Source organism: Dendropsophus ebraccatus, chromosome 1 (assembly GCF_027789765.1).
Source record: "Dendropsophus ebraccatus isolate aDenEbr1 chromosome 1, aDenEbr1.pat, whole genome shotgun sequence".
In the NCBI taxonomy this organism is placed as follows: domain Eukaryota; kingdom Metazoa; phylum Chordata; class Amphibia; order Anura; family Hylidae; genus Dendropsophus; species Dendropsophus ebraccatus.
The window spans coordinates 37,680,217-37,703,600 of NC_091454.1; the positions used below are offsets into that span (position 1 = coordinate 37,680,217).

The window sequence follows — 23,384 nt, forward strand, 5'->3', positions numbered from 1 at the left end:
AGTGGCTCTTAAAGGGAACCAGATGGCTCTTAAAGGGACCCAGGTCGAACTTAAAGGGACCCATTTTGCTCTTAAAGGTACATATTTCGCTCTTAAAGGGCCCCAGGTCGCTCTTAGAGGGACCCAGGTCACTCTTAAAGGGCCCCAGGTCGCTCTTAAAGGGACTTATTTCGCTCTTAAAGGGACGTATTTTGCTCTTAAAGGGACTTATTTCGCTCTTAAAGGGACCTATTTCGCTCTTAAAGGGACCCATTTCGCTCTTAAAGGGACATATTTCGCTCTTAAAGGGACCCAGGTCGCTCTTAAAGGGACCCTGGACGCTCTTAAAGGGACCCTGGACGCTCTTAAAGGGACCCTGGACGCTCTTAAAGGGACCCTGGACGCTCTTAAAGGGACCAAGGTCGCTCTTAAAGGGACCCATTTTGCTCTTAAAGGGACATATTTCGATCTTAAAGGGACCTAGGTCGCTCTTACAGGGACCAATTTCACGCTTAAAAGGACCAATTTCACGCTTAAAGGGACCCATTTCGCTCTTAAAGGGACCCAGGTCGCTAAAGGGACCAATTTCACTCTTGAAAGGACCAATTTCACGTTTAAAGGGACCCATTTCACTCTTAAAGGGACCCAGGTCGCTCTTAAAAGGACCCATTTTGCTCTTAAAGGGACATATTTCGCTCTTAAAGGGACATATTTTGCTCTTAAAGGGACATATTTCACTCTTAAAGGGACATATTTTGCTCTTAAAGGGACCCAAGTCGCTCTTAAAGGGACCAATTTCGCTCTTAAAGGGACCCAAGTCGCTCCTAAAGGGACCCAGGTCGCTCTTAAAGGGACATATTTTGCTCTTGAAGGGACATATTTCGCTCTTGAAGGGACCAATTTCGCTCTTAAAGGGACCCATTTCGCTCTTAAAGGGACCCAAGTCGCTCTTAAAGGGACCCAAGTCGCTCTTAAAAGGACCCATTTTGCTCTTAAAGGGACATATTTTGCTCTTAAAGGGACCAAGGTCGCTTTTAAAGGGACCCATTTTGCTCTTAAAGGGACCAATTTCGCTCTTAAAGGGACCCATTTTGCTCTTAAAGGGACCCAAGTCGCTCTTAAAAGGACCCATTTTGCTCTTAAAGGGACATATTTCGCTCTTAAAGGGACCCAGGTCGCTTTTAAAGGGACCCATTTTGCTCTTAAAGGGACATATTTCGCTCTTAAAGGGACCCATTTTGCTTTTAAAGGGACCCATTTCGCTCTTTAAGGGACGAAGGTCGCTCTTAAAGGGACCCAAGTCGCTCTTAAAGGGACCTAGGTTGCTCTTAAAGGGACCCAGGTCACTCTTAAAGGGACATATTTCGCTCCTGAAGGGACAAATTTCGCTCTTAAAAAGGACCCAGGTCGCTCTCAAAGGGACCTACGTCGCTTATAAAGGGACCCAGGTCGCTTTTAAAAGGACCCGGGTCGTTCTTAAAGGGACCCAGGTCACTCTAGCGACATTTGTCTCTTTAAGAGCGACATGGGTCCCATACCTTTTGGAGTGACTTTGGTCCCTTTAAGAGCAACATGTGTCCCGTCAGTTTAAGAGCAACTTGGGTCCCGTCCCTTTAAGAGCGACTTGGATCCCTTTAAGAGCTACATGGGACCCTTTAAGAGCGACTTGGGTCCCGTCCATTTAAGAGCGACTTGGGTCCCTTTTAAAAACGACTTGGGTCCCTTTAAGAGCGACATGGCTCCCGTCCCTTTAAGAGCGACTTGGGTCCCTTTAAGAGCGACTTGCGTTCCTTTAAGGGCAACCTGAGTCCCTTTAAGAGCGATCTGGGTACTTATAATGGTAAAGATCATTGCACGGTTACCATGACAACCTTATTCATGTCAGTGAGACAAAATCGTTATGGACCTTCCATATATTACATCTTCTATTGGCCAATAGTGGACATGTGACTGTGGATGGTGTGATACATGCCTGACGAGACCGTAGAGTTCCTATTGGCTGCTATATCTCAGCTATTTGCATATGTGCTGTGATTGGCTGTTAGCGGTTAGAGTGTGGCCATTATTTGCAATGGGCCATTATTTTCTATGGGAAATTTGGGGTCTTTAAACGTAAATTTCTTAAAAACGACAAATCTGATCGAAACAAAAAATAGATAGCACACCACACACCGCCAAGGGCTTCGAAACGCAGTTTGAACGGAGTCTGTGTGTAAAGCGGTTCGGGCTGTATTACGCGCAGAAAAATAGCTGGAAGAAGAATAAACGGAAGAAGAAGAAGAAGAATACGGATTACAATATAGTGCTTTTCAAGCACTATAATGATCTACATAACATATCAAAAGAGATGGAATAGAGGGATCATTATAGATGGACATCAGCTCGTCATGCCTGGAATCATTAATGTGCTCTATTGATCTTTACTTACCTAAGGCAACCCGAGCAGCTGACGCATCATAGTTGATCCAGAAAGAAACCCATGAGAGGATTGTGATCAAGATGGAAGGCATGTATGTCTGGAGGATGAAATATCCAATATTTCTCTTTAGTTTAAAACTAAGAGATAATCGAGGGTAGGAACCTGGAGGGGAAAAAAAGACCCGGAAGCAAAAAAAAAACACATTTACTGGAGAATAAAATAAAAGTCATAAACGTCTTTAATTATTCTGCAACTACAAGGGGATGTCTCCCCTTCCCCCGGTTTGATGGACTATGTGGTTTCCTTGGTGTGCAAGGAATATTCCAGTAGAATGGGGAAACAGCCTTTTATCATTACAATGGTCCAACACATGGCTGGACCAGGAAATTACCCTTAAACAGGTTATCTAGAAGGAGGAAAACATGTTTTCTCGCTTTTGGTGTTTAACTTTCACTCTGAAGAACCATGTGTGAAATTTCTTATTATTTTGCTTCACACTGTACCTGTGGAAAAGACAACATTTTTTGATAGAAGTTTATAGTCTACAATGGAAAATTGTGGCAATTCTATTCGTTCAACTCCCGTGACAGCATGGTTTCCTCCTCGCCAATAGAACTCAATGTCATCTGTGGTATAGCCATCTGAAATTAAAAAAAAATTAAAAACATTATCCTACAATAACTATAGATGATTGTTCTAGCAGTAGTACAAAAAGGTTTTCAACTGACGCTTGGTGAGGATGATTTTTATATGGAAACAATAAAGACATCTTCATTTTTTTTTAGCCAAAGTCAGAAATAAATTTAGGGTGCCTTCACACCTACCGGATCCGCAGTGAATCTCACTTCTGCGGATTTGCAGCGAGATCATCTGCGGATCCAGTATCAATTCACCCCTATGATAGCACATACTCGCAGCGGGATTGACATCCCGCTGTGAATATGTGCTTTAACCCCCAGCCGCTGCATCCCCCATCCCCGGCCGCATCCAGCAGTCCGCATCCCCCATCCCTGGCCGCATCCCCCATCCTCGGCCGCATCCTGCAGCCCGCCGCCGAGAGCATACAGTACCTGTTCAGCGGCGTGGCTGCAGTGAGGCTGCCGGCTCCGGTCCCGCTCAGATCAGCTGAGTGGGATCGGAGCCGGGAGCCTCACTGCAGCCGCGCCGCCGAGCAGGTAATGTATGCTCTTGGCGGCGGGCTGCAGGATGCGGCCGGGGATGGGGGGATGCGGCCAGGGATGCGGGCAGCCGGGGATGAGGGATGCGGCCAGGGATGGGCTGATGCAGCCGGGGATGGGGGATACGGGCAGCGGTGGGCTGCAGGATGCGGCCGGGGATAGGAGGATACAGCCGGGGATGGGGGATGCGACAGCGGGGGGTTAAAGTACATATTCACAGCGGGATGTCTATCCCGCTGCGAGTATGTGCTATCATAGGGGTGAATGGTACCGGATCCGCAGCGGTTCTCGCTACGAATCCGAAGAAGTGAGACCCACTGTGGATCCGGTAGGTGTGAAGGCACCCTTAAGAGGAGAGGGTTATATAAAGAAACAAAAAAAAAAAAAAGTGTATCAATCCACCTTAAAGGGAACTTATCATCACTTTCCTACTACCTGAACGACAAGTCATTGAGTTTTTCCTTGGTGCCATCTTTGTACCCCAATGGCCTTGATTTCATAGATCTTTTCCAATACCCCCCCAAAATAGACAAGTGGACAGGGGAGAGGCCACCAGGTTAGCTTTTAAAAAGTTACCCAGGATTTCAACAGAAAAACATAGCTACTTTCTTTTTCAAAAACAGCACCACCCACATCCTCAGGTTGTGTGCGGTATTAAAATACTGTTTTATTGACTTCAAGGGACATGAGAGAGGGGGCTTTTTCTAGAAGATAGAGGCCATGTTTTTCCAAGCCTGGATAACCCCTTTAAGTCTTGATAAACCTAATATAGGTATGGACCTTGTAGCTATATGGAAATATTAATGTGCCTTTAGGTTACAAACCCACTTGGCGGGTCTGCAGCGAGTCTCCATGCTGCGTTTTTGCAGAGAGACTCGCTGCAGATCCCGGCCCTATGCTTTTAATGGCAGACAAACACGCAGCAGGGATGTACATCCCTGCTGCGAGTTTGTCTGCAGCCCTCCCCATTAACCCCCGGCCGCCGGAGCTGATACTTCACCTGATCCCGTCTCCGGCGGTTCCCGATGTCTTCAGCAAGCTGGAGCGGGGACCAGGTGAAGTATATGCTCCAGCCAGCCGGCCGCCCGATCGCCCCCCCCGCAGCCCCGGCCGCCCGATCGCCCCCCCCCCCCCCCCGCAGCACCGATCGCACGCCCCCCCGCAGCATGTACATCCCTGCTGCGTGTTTGTCTGCCATTAAAAGCATAGGGCCGGGATCTGCAGCGAGTCTCGCTGCAAAAACGCAGCATGGAGACTCGCTGCAGACCCGCCAAGTGGGTTTGTAACCTTAATGTTTTTACATACAAATGACAATAGCTATGGATGCAACAAAATTCTATAAGAAAAAAAAATGGTTCTGTTAATAATGTTTAGCATTGTGCAAACATAATATTTTTACAGACAGTTTAATTTCCCCCTGTGAAGTGAAGCGACGAGATAGGTTTGTTTTCTGCATTACACAAAGAGAATAGCTATTAGAGAAAGATATTGTTCTTCATATTTTATGTCAAGCTATTACAATTTATAAAAAGACAGAGTATCCAGCCTAAAATTGGGTCAGGTTAGTTCTGCATAATTTGTAATGCTGTGTGCTATTTGCCAAGACTAACAGCTCTTCCTGGCATGTATACATTTAATTTTCAGGTTCCAGTTGTGTTAATAAGAAAATGCTTGTCGGCTAAAAAAAAAGTCTTCAACAAGACTGTAGCACTTGCTGATTTATTTGATTTCAGCTTTGTCTTAAGAAGGGTATGATGTGCACCATTGAATTTACAACTCATGCTGGGTTTTATAACAATGAAATTTAAATAGAAAGTAGTTTTGCATCTGGCTTGTTCTGACACTTCAAATCCGTGAATCTGTAAAGCTTTATAGCTTGCTGTTTAACATGAGGTAAATCAGATTATGTGACTAGGCATGTCTGCAGTATGCCAATATCTCACATCGCGGGCCTTTCTGAATGAACAATGCCTTTTTAGCAATATTAGCCCATAGGACAGCATGCAATAAATGGTACAGTAATTGTATCAAGTCAAGATGGTAATATAATAGAGTAATGGAAATGTAGACAATCATCTGTTGGGAAAAGAGATTTATATATATATATATATATATATATATATATATATATATATATTATTTAGTAATATCTTCTAGTTCTGTAAAGCGATGTGACTGTAGAGTGCCACCTCTATATTCACGAGGAGAGGTTGGACAGCAGGGTACACCTATGCATTAATCCCACCCCTAGCCCACCAAACCAAAGGTAAGGAAATGTTCTTCATCCCTGCTACGGCCATCTTATTTCTAAATTTGGAATCTATACAAGCTCAATTTCAGCCAATATTTTATAAGGTTATTACGATTCCTAGGTTGTTTATTGCAAAACAATGGAAAAAATTGGAATCTCCTACTTTCTCTAGCATGTTACCTATGCTGGTTAACATGTATCTTGCGGAAAAATATAGTTCATCTGGCTGGAGTAACACTAAGTCCTTTACTCTAACTTGGTCCTCGTGGACAAACAGCAGATTTCACAAGGGCAATTAGGATGGTGACAAAATGGGTCCACCTGGCAAATTGCCTTGGACTATTCCCCCCCATATAGATGAAACTTTGTGATATGTTCAGCTCCAAACCATCATACACTTTTTTGGTTAACCTTGTATACATGTGTGTTGTCACTTATTAAAGTGTGACTTATCTTGTGTTCTTGTCTCTTTGTTTTACTGTATACTGTTATAGTTACAATGGAGTTTGTAATTCTTTATGAATGTTACATGTTATAAACTGCTGAAAAAATTATTTTAATAAAAAGTTTGAACCAGAAATGTTCTTCATTCCTAGTGCCTTCAACCCTATGGGAACATATCCACAGGTAAGAAATCCCTAACTGCTGTTAGTTTCCCTTAAAAGTGTTGTCCTCCTCAGCACTGCTCCCCTAGGCACAAGCCCTTTGGTGCCTAGTGTCAAATATGGCCCTGGCTTTATGTTTCTCCCTTTGCATTTACTCTCCTTTCTTTCTTTAGCCTGTGTGAGCTGTACTCTGAGGTTTTGCTACTCCCTGGGACTTGACTGGAAAATTGTAGAATTTTTAGAGTTCTCAGTAGTTTCCATAGACTTCTGTTAAAGGAGTTATCCCACTAATCATGTCATAACAAACGTACTAAAGGGCTGCATCTCTAGTATTTTAGTATAGCAATACCTTTTTGGTGGGAGAAGACTGGGCAGAATGAGTCTTCTTCCCTCAATGGCAGCTGACTCTTATTGCTTAAGGATTCATCTTAGCTACACTACCCATGGATATGGCTGTGATTTTTACCTGACATGCAGGACAGATATTTACAGCATTACTATTGGTTGTTCTGTGGTGAATCATTCTATAGAGGGAGCATAAGCATGTGTGTCCCTAGGCTTCAGCTCATTCGGTGGACCTGCACACTGTTATACACACTGAACAGTAGGTGGCACCACACTATATTATAACTCTCCACTCAATTATTTTTTAAATATAAATGTCAAAAAATTGGATCAATTTTTAATTACTTATACAATGAATTTAATTTTGAATAATGGGACAACCGGTTTGAGAAATTGGTAATTCATATAATAATTCTCCATACCTTTGCCCCTAGATAATTAATACATAACAGCGTACATTATACCAAAAGGAAAAGCTTTACAATTTATAAAATGTAAATGAATTCAGCATGGATAAGATGCATATGAGATTAGTCAGGTGGATCTGATGGATATTACAGCCTAATTACAAAGACACTTTACAGTAAGATTTATACAAAGCAAAATGCAGCATTTCCCTTTCCACCGGTTACCTGCTGTCACCAGGTTTCTCATTACGAATATACCTAAAGGGCAATTTATTCCGTAAAACAATTATGTTTCACATGAATAATCCTTTCAGAATAGATCTAGACATGGATTACCACTGGGCAGTCTTTATAAAATAAAATAATATATATATACAGGATATACAGTATATATCTATAACCTCTAACTTCAGGCAGAAAGGAAACCGTCATATATTATATACAGTAACTAGCAGAAATGACTAATACGATCAATAAAGCTCCAAGACAGTCAACGTTATTCAATTGGCCTTCTGTACAATATTTCTTGCCCGAGGGTACCGGGAAAATGCAACTAAAATCTGTACTGAAACGCGGATTTCTGCCATGGATTGGACAGTGGATCCACACATGGCTTAGCCCCCATTGTTATTCAATGGAGATAATCCACAGCTTTCTATCATATAGTCAGCAGCAATAATGAACATGCTGTGAATGTTAAAGTCCGCAGCTTGTTCACATTCTGTGCTGAGAATTTCCTGAGCGTATAAGTGAGGTATAAAGTACCCTATTTACATGCATTGTCGGTAGAATATAAGCGGATTTTATCAGGGTTTAGACACGGAATCCGCATCTCAATCCTGACAGAGTCATCAGTATATGGGCACGGCTTTTAAACATACATTTTAGTAGAAATAACCAAAGCAATGGCTGAATTGGTTGCTTTGACCGTATGTCTGGTCTTGAATGGTATAGAAAATTAACCTAGACTGCTTAGTCAACTGTATAAGCTCTAATTATAGTGCATACTGTGCATTGGAAATATTGGCAACAAAATCATGTGAATGGTGGGATGAGGGGAGAAGTGATGTAGACCATGACAGCTGCTATGAGGGCCCATTGGACAGGGGGGCCTGACTGGGGTTAAATGGCTCTCTCCCCTGCCTCACCAGATAAATTGCCTGCCTCCCTAGATGAATTCCAGCAGGTAAATATCTGTATTTAAGCAAAGAGTGGAGGATGCACAGAATAACCGTGTGCCATGCATACTCCACTATCTGCTGCTTAAACATCCTGGAGCATCAGGTCAGGGAGAATTCAGTGAATTGCGGATGTAGGAAACCCTGTCAGTTCACACAATGAAGCAAGCGGCTCTGGTTCTGATGTAAGCGCTGATGCCCCCGCATTAGAACCCTGCGTCCGGAAAGATCATCCGGCCGCTACTTAAGTACCGTCCGGGATGATCCGGGCAGAGACCGGCCTGTCTCTTACGTTGTGTGAACATAGCCTAAGTAGGAAGGTATTAGTCATTATGTGCTAATGTGTGATCTTTGTGAGACCATGGTAATATCAGTAATATTTTTTTAATTTACTGTATTTGGTCAGTAGCAGTATGATATATTTATGACAACAACAGTTGTCCTTGTATACTGGTATTATTGATAAGATTGGTTTTGGTATAGTGGCTTTGTTTGATAATAATATTATAGTTAGGTATATATGCTCCTTATTATTTGGTAATTAAGTGACTATTATTTAGCAGTATCAAAGAATATCAAGAAAAAAAGTATATACCTTTCATCCTTTGATACCTTCCATTCTATTGGCTTCTATTGGTTTATCAGTATTTAGGTTGCCGAGGCTTATTGTAAACAGCACATAACTGTATTTTGCCCCACAACCATATGTGTTAGTAATCTTTGCTGTTATTTGAAAAAGCATATAAGCAAAGGAAAAAAAAAATATGTACAAAGACTTTAAGCAATGTCGCCATACAGTTATTCCTGAGCAGCTCGGAGCTGTCACTGGTAACACTGAGTGGTGTTGACAAAAAGATGACACATAATCACATCACACAGGATTCATATATTTATGTGTCATTTGCCATTTATTTGTCGAGTTGTTATTGTTACTGTTCTTTTTCATAATATTTCATTCATTCTCAAATTGACACCTTAGTTATGTGTGGCATAGGTAATGCTCTTCAGTCCTGGAACTGAACTCCATCCATTATCCAGTACTTGGCAATTTTTATAACACTGTGCAATGCTACTTTTTCACAACTTTATGACATGACTGAATGGTACATATTACAATATTAGTATAATATACTATTTCTCTAAAAGTAAACTTAGTCAAAGACTTTGCCAAGATACCATAATTCAAATGGAATCCCATACACATCTGACTGCTGCCTATCCATACAACCTTTTATTTATCCTCAAAAGATAAATCAAAAGATAAATCAGGGCGGATTTCCAAAAATCCGAATCTGATCGGATTTGGATTTTTGGGACAATTCGAACCGGATCCCATACCGGCCGAATCGGTTTGCTTATCTCTACTTGCAAATGCAATATGTGGCACACAAAACACACTTTCACTTGAAATTGTAGTGCTAGCAATATCCACAAAACACTATAGACCAACTAAAAAAAATCTCTCTTTACACATTCATTAATCCCTTGGTCCAGTGTAGCTCTGGAAGGTCAAAGGTCAAATTGGAAATAGATTTAACTGGAGGAACTTATGCTGCGTTTACACGGAATGATAATTCGCCCAATCGCACGATTAACGATTTTGAAGCAACAATTTTTTCTATAACAATCAGCGTTTAGACGGAACGATATATCGTACGGAAAATTCATTTTGCGATAATTTTCCGATCACTTAAGCCTATCTCACACATTGGGGAAATCGGCGAACGACTGTCCACACAGAACGATCTGCGATTTTTTGGCGAATGATCAACGACGCTTTGAGAATATGTTCAAAGATCAAAATGAACGATTTCTCGCTCGTCGTTTGATTGTTCGCTGCATTTACACGTACGATTATCGTTCTAATTCGATCGTTATCACGCAAATTCACACGATAATCGTCACGTGTAAACGCAGCATTACAAGTTCTGCTAATAACTCTCACCCCCATTCTTTCCTTTTGAAAACCCTGGCTTCAAAAACAACATACTATACCTGCTAAATGCTCAAAATTTATCATGCTAACCAGCAAGTCTTGAAACTCCTGTTATAGTTACAAGTGTACAAGAGTCAAATATACCCTCCCCCTTTTTTCCATCTTCTTTACCCCTCCTCTTCTCTCTTTCCACAGCCCTTTTACCCTACTTTGTCTTATCATCATAGTTCAAATGTTCAGCACAATGGGTAAGGTGCTCTGTAGTAATTAAGAATTTAATTTCTGTACTTTCCAATATGTCTGTTACTGTAGTTATGTTTTTGAAAAATACATAAATAAAACATTTAAAAAGAAGAGAAAAAAAAAATCGAAATTGGTCATTTATTTATTGAGGAAATATCCAATATCCAATATGATAAATCTATGAGTGGCTAAAGTATGTGAACTTTTTCTTTCAGTATCTGATATGACCTCCTGGTGCAGCTATAACAGCTGCACATCGAATTTTAGTACTTTTTTCATTACAAACCAACCTCAACTATGTTGGTGGGTTTCCAATGAAATGCTTACTTCAGGTCCTTCTCCAACATTTCTATTGGTTGTACAGTCAGGACTTTAACTTGGCCATTCCAAAACTTTTTTTAACTTTTTTTAACCATTCCTTAGTTGAATAACTTTTCAGATCGCTAATCATGGTTCAACTTAGAGCACATTAATTTATACTGGGCTATTAACAGAGTCCGTGTTAACTTTGATCCGGAATCCTTTCCGTAAAAAAAGGACATGTCCTAGTGAGGATTGATTGTGATTGAGGTACAGCTTACCAATCGAAGTCTATGGGGTGCATGTTATTCACAGCCGTCACAGATATCACAAACTAGTACTATTCACATTTTATGGAAACAGGCACGTTTCCAGGCATCCCGGAGAAAAATAGTGCAAGGTTTTGCGGCCCTGAAAAATCACGTGTGAATGAGGCATTAGCATTATTGTCTTGGTGCCTAACCTATGATCACCTGAAATTTAGCTAATAGACAGTTGACCTGTTATTTTTCTTCAGAGTATTTAGAAAAAAAAGGGCATATATGTTTTAGGCTATGTTCACACTACGTAAAACTATGGCCGTAGTTTTCACCGCAGAACTACGGCCGTAGTTTTGCGGGGTGGAACATAACCTTACTTTCAATGGGATCCCGGCCGGAGCGTACACACATTGTATACGCTCCGGCCGGGATCTATGCGGCTCCGCAAATAACTTACAGGTCAGTTTTCTGCAGCCGGAATTCAGTGATTTCCGGCCGCAGAAAGACCTGTCAGTTCACACAGTGAAGCGAGCTTCACTGTGGGCTATGGGAAGCTCTGATGCGGGCGCGTACTGATGCGCCAGCATCAGAGCTCCGCGGCTGGGGTCACGGAACGGCCGGTCTCTTACGTAGTGTGAACATAGCCTTAATGTGTACTTGTCATGATAGGCTTCTACCAGATCAGATCCACTGCCAATCTGGAAGTTCGGGTCTCCATAGATACAGAGATGCAATGAGATAGTAATGTGTGTGTCCCACATTAAACCCATTGGGGGTTACACGCATTACAGTCTCATTGCGTCTCCATATCCATGGAGACCTGAACTTCTGGATTACCAGTGGGTCCTGCTGCTGATGCGGAAGCAGTCTATTGTGACAGGTACAATTTAAGGAATATATATATATATATATATATATATATATATATATATATATGACCTGCAGAGTTTTAAAAAGAAATTATTGTTATATTGTTATTTGGTTTCCTTGATCAAAACCGCACATGCAAAGGCTGGCAAAATGCTTATAGGCAGTAGTTTATGGTTTAAAATCAAAGCTTTATGTGACCCCCAATAAAACACAGACAACATTCTTAACATTTTAACACAAAGCCCCCTAGCTACATTCCCTACCCTCCTTGGGCCAAATTAACCATAGTTAATTAACTCATATCACCATGCTGGACCCATTTTCTACCCTAGTAACCCCCCTAAGAACCATCTGGCCGTGGTCACAGAGACACCCCTTATGGCACCTCGCTGGGAGGCCCCTTCACCCCATCTCATCGCTCTAAAGCTTTGACTTTTTACCACAACTGTTTTGCTGGTCTTTACAACTGAGATGTTATCAATCATCCCTCTTTGGAGCTGTCAAGTTTATTGGAGACACTAGCGATACATGCTACACTGTCCTGTATGTACAAGGGGATCACATTTCTGTTATACCTACACTCCATTTACCAGTAGTAAATGATATGGTGCAAGTAGTGGTTTATAATAGGTTTGTTTCAGGCGCTAACCCGGGGCCCAGAGCTCCTGGGGTGGGGGGGAGGGCCATGGCCAGCCAAACAGACTTATGCTTTGATGTAATTTTGGGTCTGAATTTATTTTGATGTCTGTATTTAGAGGTCTGGAATAATGTTGTGAATGGGATTGGGGGAGGGGGGTAGTACATTATTTTATACTTGATACACCCGTCTCCAGCCTTGCACCATAGAATAACATTAAACTGGGGCTCAAGATGGAGATAGATCAGGAAGCTCTGCCTCCTAATTCACAGGTACAAACAGCAGAGAGCAGAGACAATGTCACCTTTGTTAAGGTATTTAGGGAAAAAAAAAATTCAAAATAAAAGTAATTTAGAAAATGAAAAGTGAGCACAGTGCTGCCTAATATGAATTTTTTCATAAAACTTTAGAGGTACATGGTAAATATGACATTATCTATCCCATACTATGAACACCACGCTAGTGCTGCTATAGTTACAGTGGGGTGGGGGTGGGGGGTCAAGGCTTGGTGGACAGCCCGGGCCTATGATAGAGCCAATCCCCTGTATGGTCCTGTGGTAGCATTAACCAGATTCTCTTCTGGCAGTGGACATGGCCTAAATTCTTTGTGAATTAAATTATTCCTTTAACAACTACTTTAAAATTAAACATTAGAGTTGTTCCTACTATGTACTGAGGGTAAAAAAAAAAAAAAAGTAAACTAACATATATCATCCACTATTTTATCCAATGTAACAATAAAAAGGAACATTGTGCACAGTTCTGTTGGCTGGAATTCTTGTAGACACCTGAATTCTTAAACCAATACTATCTTTCTTGATGAATGATCTACTGTGGCAATGAAAGCCAAGAAAATCATTTAAAATACATCCACACATCGTATGAAAAATAAGGAGATTACAACTTCATGCAAGATGTATCTCCTTATACTTTCTGTGGTGATGAATAGTCCATGTCAGTGACTTGGCATACGAAATTCAGTGAGCAACTCCCAGTATGGAGAAAACAATGATAACAAAACATCAAGTAAACCTAAGGTATTTCAAAGTCTAAAGTTTATTGGCTGCATTTAGTAAAAATAACAAATATAGTTTTTAGATTCTGTTTTATAATGTCATAAACATAGAATTTCTTAAAACTCACTTAGAAAGACTGTGAGCTGACCTCAAAATTATTGTTGTGTTGGCAGATGAGGATAGTTGTGCACACTGTAGCCAAAGTGATGTGGGATGAACATGTTATCAACCCTATGAAGGGTCGGGGGGGGGGGGGGGGCTGTAAGAAACATCAGTCTGGGAAGGTGATGAACTTTCACCTGGGGGAGGCTACAAGTCAATTAGGTCAAATATGGGACTATGTGGCTTAACAGATTAGAAGATATTGGTGAACAATGTGTAGCATAGTTTGCATCTTTTCTGATGGTGGAGTATGGTAGGAATGGTTGACTGACAATGGAATAAGGATGGGGATAATAGTGACCCTCCTACTGTTTGAGAACAGGAAAGTGATATTATTTGGTTAAGCCTGTAAGTTATTGATGTGACAATGTCTGAAAAGCACTATAACACTGTACGAAGCTTTGAGTTAAGGTTAAAGGGACTGTCCGGCATTAAGTCAGTTTAAATTACTTGCTGCTGTTATGTACAAAACAATAAAGAGCCTAGAGGCCCTATTGCACAGAGCGATATTTTTCCCAATTCATCAGATTATCGTGTAGTGTAGTGGCGCACAGCTGACGGCTAAAAAATTTAAAGTGTAAAGTAAAAAATAATAAAATTTATATATACTGATTCTCCCCTGATAAGCGTTTTGCCCATGTTCCCTACTCCACTGATGCTTCTGGCCCCATTTGTTTACTGACAAGACATTTAGCCAATCATTGGCTGCGGCGCTGTCCCGTCTTGGCCATTGATTGGCTGAGCAGCTTGTCACTAAAGAAGCATGATTTGTGCATAAGAAACCTGAGCAGGACAACAGAGAAAAAAAGATAAGAATAAACTTTATTAATTTTTATGTAAAAAGCAAGGGCTGCATGGACATTTCTAACAATATCTGTGCAGCCCTCATGCACGATTTTCCAGCTGTGTATCTTGGAGACCGGTGCTTGTTTACAGGGAAGTGTTGGGCCATCTAATATGGCCCTGTGCTTACCTGTCTGCACTCTCTCTGTGTCCTCCTGCTCACTGGTGTCTGTGCCTCCTCTCCCAAGTCCAGCTCAACTCGGGAGCAAAATCTTAATCAGCCAATCACTCGCCATGTCGCTGTCCTGTCTCAGTAAGAGATTGGCTGAGCAAGTTGTCCCTCCCAGAAAAGCGGGGGTCACAACGACACTGCAGGAGGACATCGGGGGAGCAAAGAGAGGTAAGCATAGGCTCTATATTGTTTTCTACATAACAGCAGCAATATATTCAAAAGTTGTTGCTAATAATCCCTTTAACACAATACTGAGATCTATGGGAAGTGAACAGTGACCTGCGAGACACAGTTATACTTGTTATGTCTTGAATACTACTGTGTTTTCAAATGTTTTTCTACTTATTTCTTCTGTTTAAATCAATACAGTCTGGTTCATTCTTGACCATCTATAAAAAAAAAAATATGAGTATTAGGCCAACCACTTGTTCCTCTTTTTTCCAACAGCTCCTCTAGACAAGAAGATCATGCAAAGGTTATTGCAACACAATATCAAAATGAATGTAACCAACCAGGGCTGAGCACCCTCTGTCCAAAGAACCAATAGAAACTGTTTAATTCACTTGTAGGGCACAGCCAAGTAGTGGCACAGAACTGTGGTGGTACAGCAGGTCTAATTGATCACATGTTACTCTCCTGAAACTATCTATATACTGTATGTGTGTATATATATATATATATATATATATATATATATATATATATATATATATTATAATATATATATATAACACAGGTCAACAAAAAAAAAAAATTTACTGGTGTCCAAAATATTTTAATGATTTGGGGGTATTTTTGGGGTGCTGATTCTGAATATGCTATCAGTTTTGCCAGATTGGCTCAAGTTTTTTTTCATGTCTTGTTCATTTTTGAAGATTACTTTCTAAAACTAGTTAAAATAAACTAAAATCAACATTTACTTTGTAAAATTTATTGTATTCATGACAATAGCAATAAAGTTAATGCGCGTGTAGCAAATTACGTCTTTTTTTTTTTACACATTTCACGAAAATTCTCAAAAACTTGAGCCAATCTGGCAAAACTGATGACATATTCAGAATCAGCACCCCAAAGTTACCCTAAATTCGTTGAAATATCTTTGGCCCCAAAAATGCTGTTGACCTGTGTAATATATATATATATATATATATATATATATATATATATATATATATATATATATATATATATATATATATATCAGAGCCATTTTCTAGCCCCCAGTAAACTAAAATGAGAAAGCTATTCCATAGATTGTCCCTTTGTAATGTAGAAATACAACTGTGACTTTATAGCCCAGAAAAAAAAGTGTTACAACTTTGTGGTGTTCTGTAAATTGATACATGTGTGGGAATCATTTACCCTCAATGTGATGTGTGGATGAAGTTAGAAGATCGAGCTCTTTGACGTATCACATTATCAGAACAGGATGCTCTATTAAGTGGATGGCATCTACAAAATTGATGTGGCAGCCAGTGGAGGAATTGTTTTTCTGAGGTTTTACCATTTATAGTGAATTCTGTTTCTCTGACTTAAAGGGGAACTTAAAGTTATATACATTTGTGATTTGTAATTTACGCCTACTTAAAAATCTTAAATTCAGAGCCTTTATTGTTTTGTTGAAGTGATTCCAGCCCCCAGTCTTCTTGGGTATGATGCCACAATGTTTGTACCTGGATTTGAGGATTCTTTACTATTCCTCCTTGCAAATACTCTCAGGCTCTGTCAGGTCATGGAGACCTTCAGTGAGCCAATATCGGATCTCTCCAGAGATGCTCCATTTATAGGGAACCCGTCACCATGGAAATTCTACCTAAGCTATTGACATCATGTTATAGAGGAGAAGGAGCTGAGCGGATTAATATAAATCTTTATGGGAAAAGATTTAGTATAACTTTTAATTTATTGATTGAAATCTCTGATGTTCCCATGGAAAAGAGTCCATTCCATAGAGCGACAACGCCTACTGGACTGAATAAGCTGGGATTTCAATCAACATACAGTATTTACAAGTTATACTGAATCTTTTCCCACCAAGATATATGTCATTCAGCTCAGTTTTTCCTGCTCTATAACATGATGGCGATAGATTGGAAAGCATTGTCTCTGTGAAAGGTTCCCTTTAAGTCAAGGCTCTGACTGGGACACTCAAGGACGTTCAAAAAGATGACCCTAAGCAGCTCCTGAGTTGCCCTGTCTGTGTGTTTAGGGCTACTGTCTTGTTGGAAAGTGAATCCTCAGCACAGTCTGAAGTCTGGATCAGATTTTCATAACCAATATCTCTGTACTTTGCTCCATCAAGCTACCCCTTAACCCTGACCAGTCTCCTTGCTTCTCCTTGCTACTAAAAAAAACCCCACCCCATTCAATGTTGGGCAGTGTCTGGTTTCTTCAAGGCAAAAAGTCCAATATTATTTTCATCAGTTTTTTGCAAACTTCCTGTGGATTTTTTGTACTTTTTTTTTTTAAACCAAGACTTCTTTCTACCTATAAAACACAGATTGTTGGAGTGCTGCAGTGATGGTTGCTCTTCTGGAAGCTTCTCCCACCATCACACAGGAACCTTTGGGTTATCAGTCACCTCTTTTACCAAGGTCCTTTTTCCTGGATTTCTTTATTTGTTGGAAACAGGGCATTTTAAGAAGAGTCCTAGATGTTCCCAACATCTTCCATTTTAGAATTATGGAGGCCACTGTGGTAACTCCTGGGAACTTTCAATGGATCAGAAGTATTTTGTACGTCCTTACAGTACCTGATACTATATACACTCCAATAAATAAGCAGAATTTATTTGGTGAGTGTCTTCTCTGCTACTTGTCTTGACACTGATGCTTTGAGCACCACGGACCCACGGAAGTGCCGTCCTTCCTACATCTATCAACTCATGTTAATTTTCCTCAGGCCGTACATCATGTTATGTGTGAGGTAGGCATAAAAACCTTACCTGTTATTATCAGTTATGTATCATGATACAACACCATCAGTGCTGTGTGGTAAGAATGATACCATTTAAAATTTATAAGCAGAATTACCCCGCAGTCTAATGAGGGGTTTTAGAACCTTACTGCTGGTTGTGAACCCAGAAATGCCGCACAGCAGGCATGGAAGCTTTATAATACCAGCCATATTTTTTTTATCCCCTCCCGGAGCATATATAGAAAAACTCTATTGTCAAGACAACCTCTTTATTATTGCATTTGTATCCATTTTTCTACAAATATATTGAGAACAGTTCATCCTAGATCAGCTAAATCCTGATGTAAATCCTTCCATAATGCTTGAAATGCTTGAATCACTCACGTGTCAAATTTGGTGCAGATTTATCTAGTTCTTTAGTATACATGAGTGAAACTAGACGATGCTCGAGTCTGATTGTTCGGTGTTTGATTACCAGAGGCTGAAGAGTTGGATGCAGCCCTAGTGAGGTCTGGAAAACATGGATACAGCCTGTGGCTCTATTAATGGCATGTTTTCCCAGACCTTATAGGGCTACATCCAACTTTCTCAGCCACCACTATTCAAAAGTCGAATGATGGAATTGTGCTCATCTCTATTGTTGATTAGGTAAATCTGATAATCTGATAGTGACAACAACATGGAGGAGAATTTTGCTTCAATTACTTTTTTACCATAGTGTTAATGAATGTGTATGTACAATTGCTGAATCATCTATAAACATGTTACAAATTACTGCATGACCGCATTCTGTAGCATCAGAGGAAGATGAATGTATTGTCCCATCTATAACAAACAAACTAGGCCTATCACCTGTCCCTTGGGAAAAAGTGTTGCATTTATTATTTAACTTCTGGGATGCACACATACACACACACACACACACATACTATACTTTGTGAGAATATAATATGGTATAATATATAAAAATGTAAATCTGTAGCTTTATAGGTGTATTAGAACCAACAGTACTGGCCTGTTCTCCATCTCTTTTTTTTACCTAATGAAACAAACATTAATTTACCTTTTAATGCATTTCATGTTCCATACATGGCGGTTGCTGCTTGCTGTCTGCAGTTGACACCCACAGTCAGGCACTGGCGTTTAAGATTACAATTAGAGGTGAGCAAATTTACTACCCCTCATTCTTAGTTGAGCACTATGTTTCATTCCTACTATAAATTTGCTATAAATTCGCTCATCACTATAATCTCCTTTATGATGTGGTCAATAATAACTGCAGCATTTAGCCTGTTATCTGACAGTTGGCTGCATTGATCAATTGCTGATTGAGTGCCATGTAAAATCTACTATTACTGCCTATCATAGACAGACTATACTAGTAGATTACCAATCAGTACACTGCAATACTATAGCAGTTAAGTAAAAAATCAACTTGTTTGTACCCTACAGAGACTAAAAAGCATAATGCGTAAGTCTTTTAAAATATAAAAAAGAAAATCACTGAGAACATCCATATTAGTATTTTAGCTCCCATGGTCTTAAATGGGAAAATAAAGTTCCTTTTTTTAGAAATTTCTAAATTCAACCAAATTTGACCTATTTTAATTTTAAGGTCTTTCTATGGTTGTTTGAGACCACGTAGTGGGGAGTATTTCATAATAATGGCCATTATTTGTACAATAATGACCATCATTATGGGGAAGAGAAAAAAAACGCCAAAGACAGACGTTTTGGGAACGTAGCCTATTTATTTATTGAAATTACAAAAACAAATTTGAATCAAATTAGAATTGAATTGATAACTTTAACCTATTTTATAACAAACTTACTATTAAGCTTTACAGTGTGCTTTTCCTGCCTGCCAACGTTCATCACTCAACATCTACTTTCAGCTTTGTTTGAAAGCACAAAGACATCATGCACCAGACTGAAATTTCTTTTAACTACATTTTTACAGGTAGGAAAGATAAGTAAATAAAACAAATTACCCACTAAAAGTGTATAGCTCCAATTTATCAGAATATGCCAAGCTGCACCTTGAAGCATACCGCTTATATGTGTGCAGAAGGCAGGCACTTAGGTAGTAGGTGGTATGTGATTAATTCATAGAAAAAGTTTACTCATTATCAACTGCTTGCTAGATATATTGCCAAGTTGTGCCGCCGCAGCTGTCATTCTTTCTCCGCTTGCGGTGCTTCTGGAGGCCTAACAACTCATCATTAATTTGAAGAAAAGACTCTCTCAATATGTAAATATTCCTTTAATCTGCAGTAAAGATTCCAGGCAAATGATATCAGAATCCCTATCTGGATGTCAGATTGGCATACATTACCAGCCAGAGAAAAAAGCGGCATATACATCTTGTTTACTTTCAGCAATCCCTAAATTTCCAGAAGCTGAAAAGCCATAAAAGCCAATTCAGACCTAAATGTTTGTTATTCAAACACTGGGAAACAGCAGATAAAGGTTGCAATGACGTCCCATGGAATCTTACCAAAAAAGCTTTAGCTGCTGAGTTGCTACAGCGAGAGACACACTAACTTAAGATTGGAAATGTTTCCATCCAATCCACCATACAGATATTTCCTATCAGGGGGTCACTGTGTTTACAATGACATAGGGGTTTGCTGTGCTTTGCAGTAGTCCCATCACTAAACCTAGAAATAGATAACAAAACCAAACATAAAATAAAATTGCCTGTGGTGTTTGTCAGTCTGCAGGGTTTTCAACAGGCTCCGAAAGCAAAGAGGTCTGAACTCTCCATTTTTAGAGAATTAGAAGAAACAGTGCAAGTTTGCCCATGGATTAGTTCAAGTATTGTAGCTGAGCTTCCTTGAAATACGCTATGTGACAAAAAAAAAGCAAGAATTTTTTGGAATTCACTAAGTTTATCTGAGTGAATGCAATGGTGATTAGAGATAAGCGAATTTACATTAAGAATGAAGCGAATCGCTTTGTTTCTATCTGCATTCTGCTCATCAGACTGCTCCACTCCATGCAGCTCATCCCCGGGTGCTGGGAAAAGATAGATCCAGTCCTAAGAATTGGGCACACGTTTCCCAGGACTGGATCCATCAACTGTAAAACAACTGTGTTCCAATTCCCCTATACTGCTTAAGAGTCTATCTCTGTTCTGTTGTTTCCCTACCCCTTGGCCAGGTGCTCAGTGATTGGTGTGATGGCAGTTTGGGGTAGGGTTACAGATGAGGTGTTACAGCTTGCCTGGCAGCAGAAGATACAGAGATCTTGTGATTTTGATCTCAAAATTGAGGGGGAGGACAGAGGAGTAAAGACAGAGTGGACTGGGAAATTAGGATTTTTTTGCAGCTTCAGGGTATGTCTCAGCATGTGCTGCAAACAAACAGCCCATTTTTTATAATAGAAACCTATTACAAACAAACTTAGTTAATGGGTGGGGATTAAACAGGGTAAAATTTTTCTTAACATTTATTAACCTCTTTAATTCTATAACATTGGCTATTATTTCACTTGACAAGTCTAGTAAAGATGGGTCCCATAACCTACACTTTTAAATCTTAAAATAAAAGTAGCATAATTTAGCATAGTTAAATGTAATGTGACTATGGTGGAGGTGCCAACATGACTGCCAAATGCTGCAAGTCCCTAGTGCTGCTCATGTACACAAAATATTCCTAAACAAGCACTGACCAGGACAATAAGGTTATTAAGTGCCAATGATGTCAAAGTTATTAGTATATGTTTTAAATATTTTATTGAACTTGGCAAAATTGGTCTAGGAGGTCATACTGTAATTAAATGTTATAGTCCCAGAGAATGTGTTAATCATCAGCAATTACTGTAAATATATCCAATATTTTTATTTAGTCTTTTAAGTCACTGTTGAAAACTTTTAAGCTTTTTAACAGAACTACTTTGGATTAAAAATATTAGTTTTAATTCTCAGTATTTTAACGAGGCTGATTGGAAATTTTAAGATTACACCACAATGAGGATCAAAGGGTGAGAATAAAAGTCCTACCATTTTACATTTACGTTTATAGAAATATGATAGTGTTAACATCACAAAATTCATAGTTTTTTAATAATGGGTCACATTGTTTTATAGTATTGTGCTTGTGAACCTACTTAGATATGTTGATTTGGTTAGTTATCCAAGGAATAAACATAGAAACATAGAAGATTGTTGGCAGAAAAAGACCACTGAGTTCATCTAATCTGCCCTTTTACCATTTCCATTTTTATTATCTTAGGATAGATATGTTTGTCCCAGGCATGTTTAAATTCTGTTATTGTAGATTTACCAACCACATCTGCTGGAAGTTTGTTCCAAGTATCTACTATTTTTTTTAGTAAAGTAATAATAAAAATAACAAGATTAAGGCTATGTTCACACAATGTTTTTTCAGCTCTGTTTAAAATGACATCCGTTATTTTGAATCTGAAAAAACTGACATTATTGAGCTGTCTGGCCATCCATTGAATTTAATAGTAAAAACGGAGAAAGAACGTTGACAAAAGGAGAACTGTGTTAACTAAAAATAAAAAACGTCTGCTGTTTGCAAAAAAACGTCCGAAAATAATGATCATGTTCATTATTTTGATGTCCGCTGCAAAAACGTCCAGGGTTGCCTGTTCAGTCTTCACATTCATCTATACTGCCTGTTTGCTGAATAAAGACTAAGATTACTGCGTTTAAAGACGTGCTCCGACTTTCCTTCTTTCCAATTGGAAGTGTATTCTACTACTGGTCTTCAGTGTCGTTGAGCACCTTGAGCAGTCTGGATCCTAAGTGGCAGCGCAAGGGTGTACAAGTGGCAAGCGGAGAGTAAGCAGTGCGGGGGTCTCCTTTTGGATTGCTACTGAAATATTTTAATGTTGGTCATACTGTTGGTTTATTTTCATTTAAAAACGTCCTGACCAAAACCAAAAACCATCTTTCAGTCTGGTTCTAGAAGCAATATGATGCCCTCTGGTAAAATATATACTGTATTTTTCGCTTTATAAGACATAACTGATGATAAGATGCACCTACTGTAGGTTTCAGAGGAGGACAATAGCAAAAAAAATTTAAATGCAGGTAATTATATGTTAATACAGGCTAGTCAATGATTAAGGAAGGGAGGGAAAGTGCAGAAAATATTGCGCAATAGGTGTTACAGTCTGTATGGTGGAGGATCACTCTCTAACCATACACCACATGGCCTCCCTCATGCTGATTATTTGGTATGTGCGCTTATTACCAAGGGGAGGGTGCCTGAGTAGTGCCAGTCTAAGTGCCAGTCTAAGTGAGTCCTATTAGGCAGTATGTGAATTCCCCCATGACTACTGTAGAAATGAAAGAAAAGGCTTTGCCCAGCACTACAATCCAAACCCGTTGTGATTTTAAGGATACTTAATGCATCAGCAGCTTTAGAATTTTGGCAATTTAACCCTCTTCCTGTTGGCTTCCATTGCTGAAATCCACTCCTCTCCTGACAGTGCTAGAGCTGGGGTCAGGAAGAAATCTGTTGACTGAAAGCACCATCTTCTGTCCCAGTGGCATTCACCTGCACTTACCAGAAGATGGCGCTTGCAGGGCAACTGGTTCCCCACCCACCCCCAGCATTTCAGTCAAGAGAGGAGTGGATACCAGCACCAGATGCCAACAGGAAGACAGTTGAATGGACAAAATCCTACAGCTTC

At 39.8% G+C, this 23,384-nt stretch overlaps 1 protein-coding gene across 2 annotated transcripts in view; it reads right to left on the reverse strand.

The window, feature by feature from the left end:
• Nucleotides 1-23,384, reverse strand: part of GABRB2 (gamma-aminobutyric acid type A receptor subunit beta2) — a 276,962-nt gene that overhangs the window by 16,016 nt on the left and 237,562 nt on the right. For both annotated transcript variants that reach the window (XM_069954102.1, XM_069954100.1), the window contains exons 6-7: nucleotides 2,902-3,039; nucleotides 2,408-2,560 (exon numbers count right to left, since the gene is read on the reverse strand). In XM_069954102.1, the coding sequence (XP_069810203.1) occupies nucleotides 2,408-2,560; nucleotides 2,902-3,039 (291 nt within the window). The remainder of the gene's footprint in view (nucleotides 1-2,407; nucleotides 2,561-2,901; nucleotides 3,040-23,384) is intronic.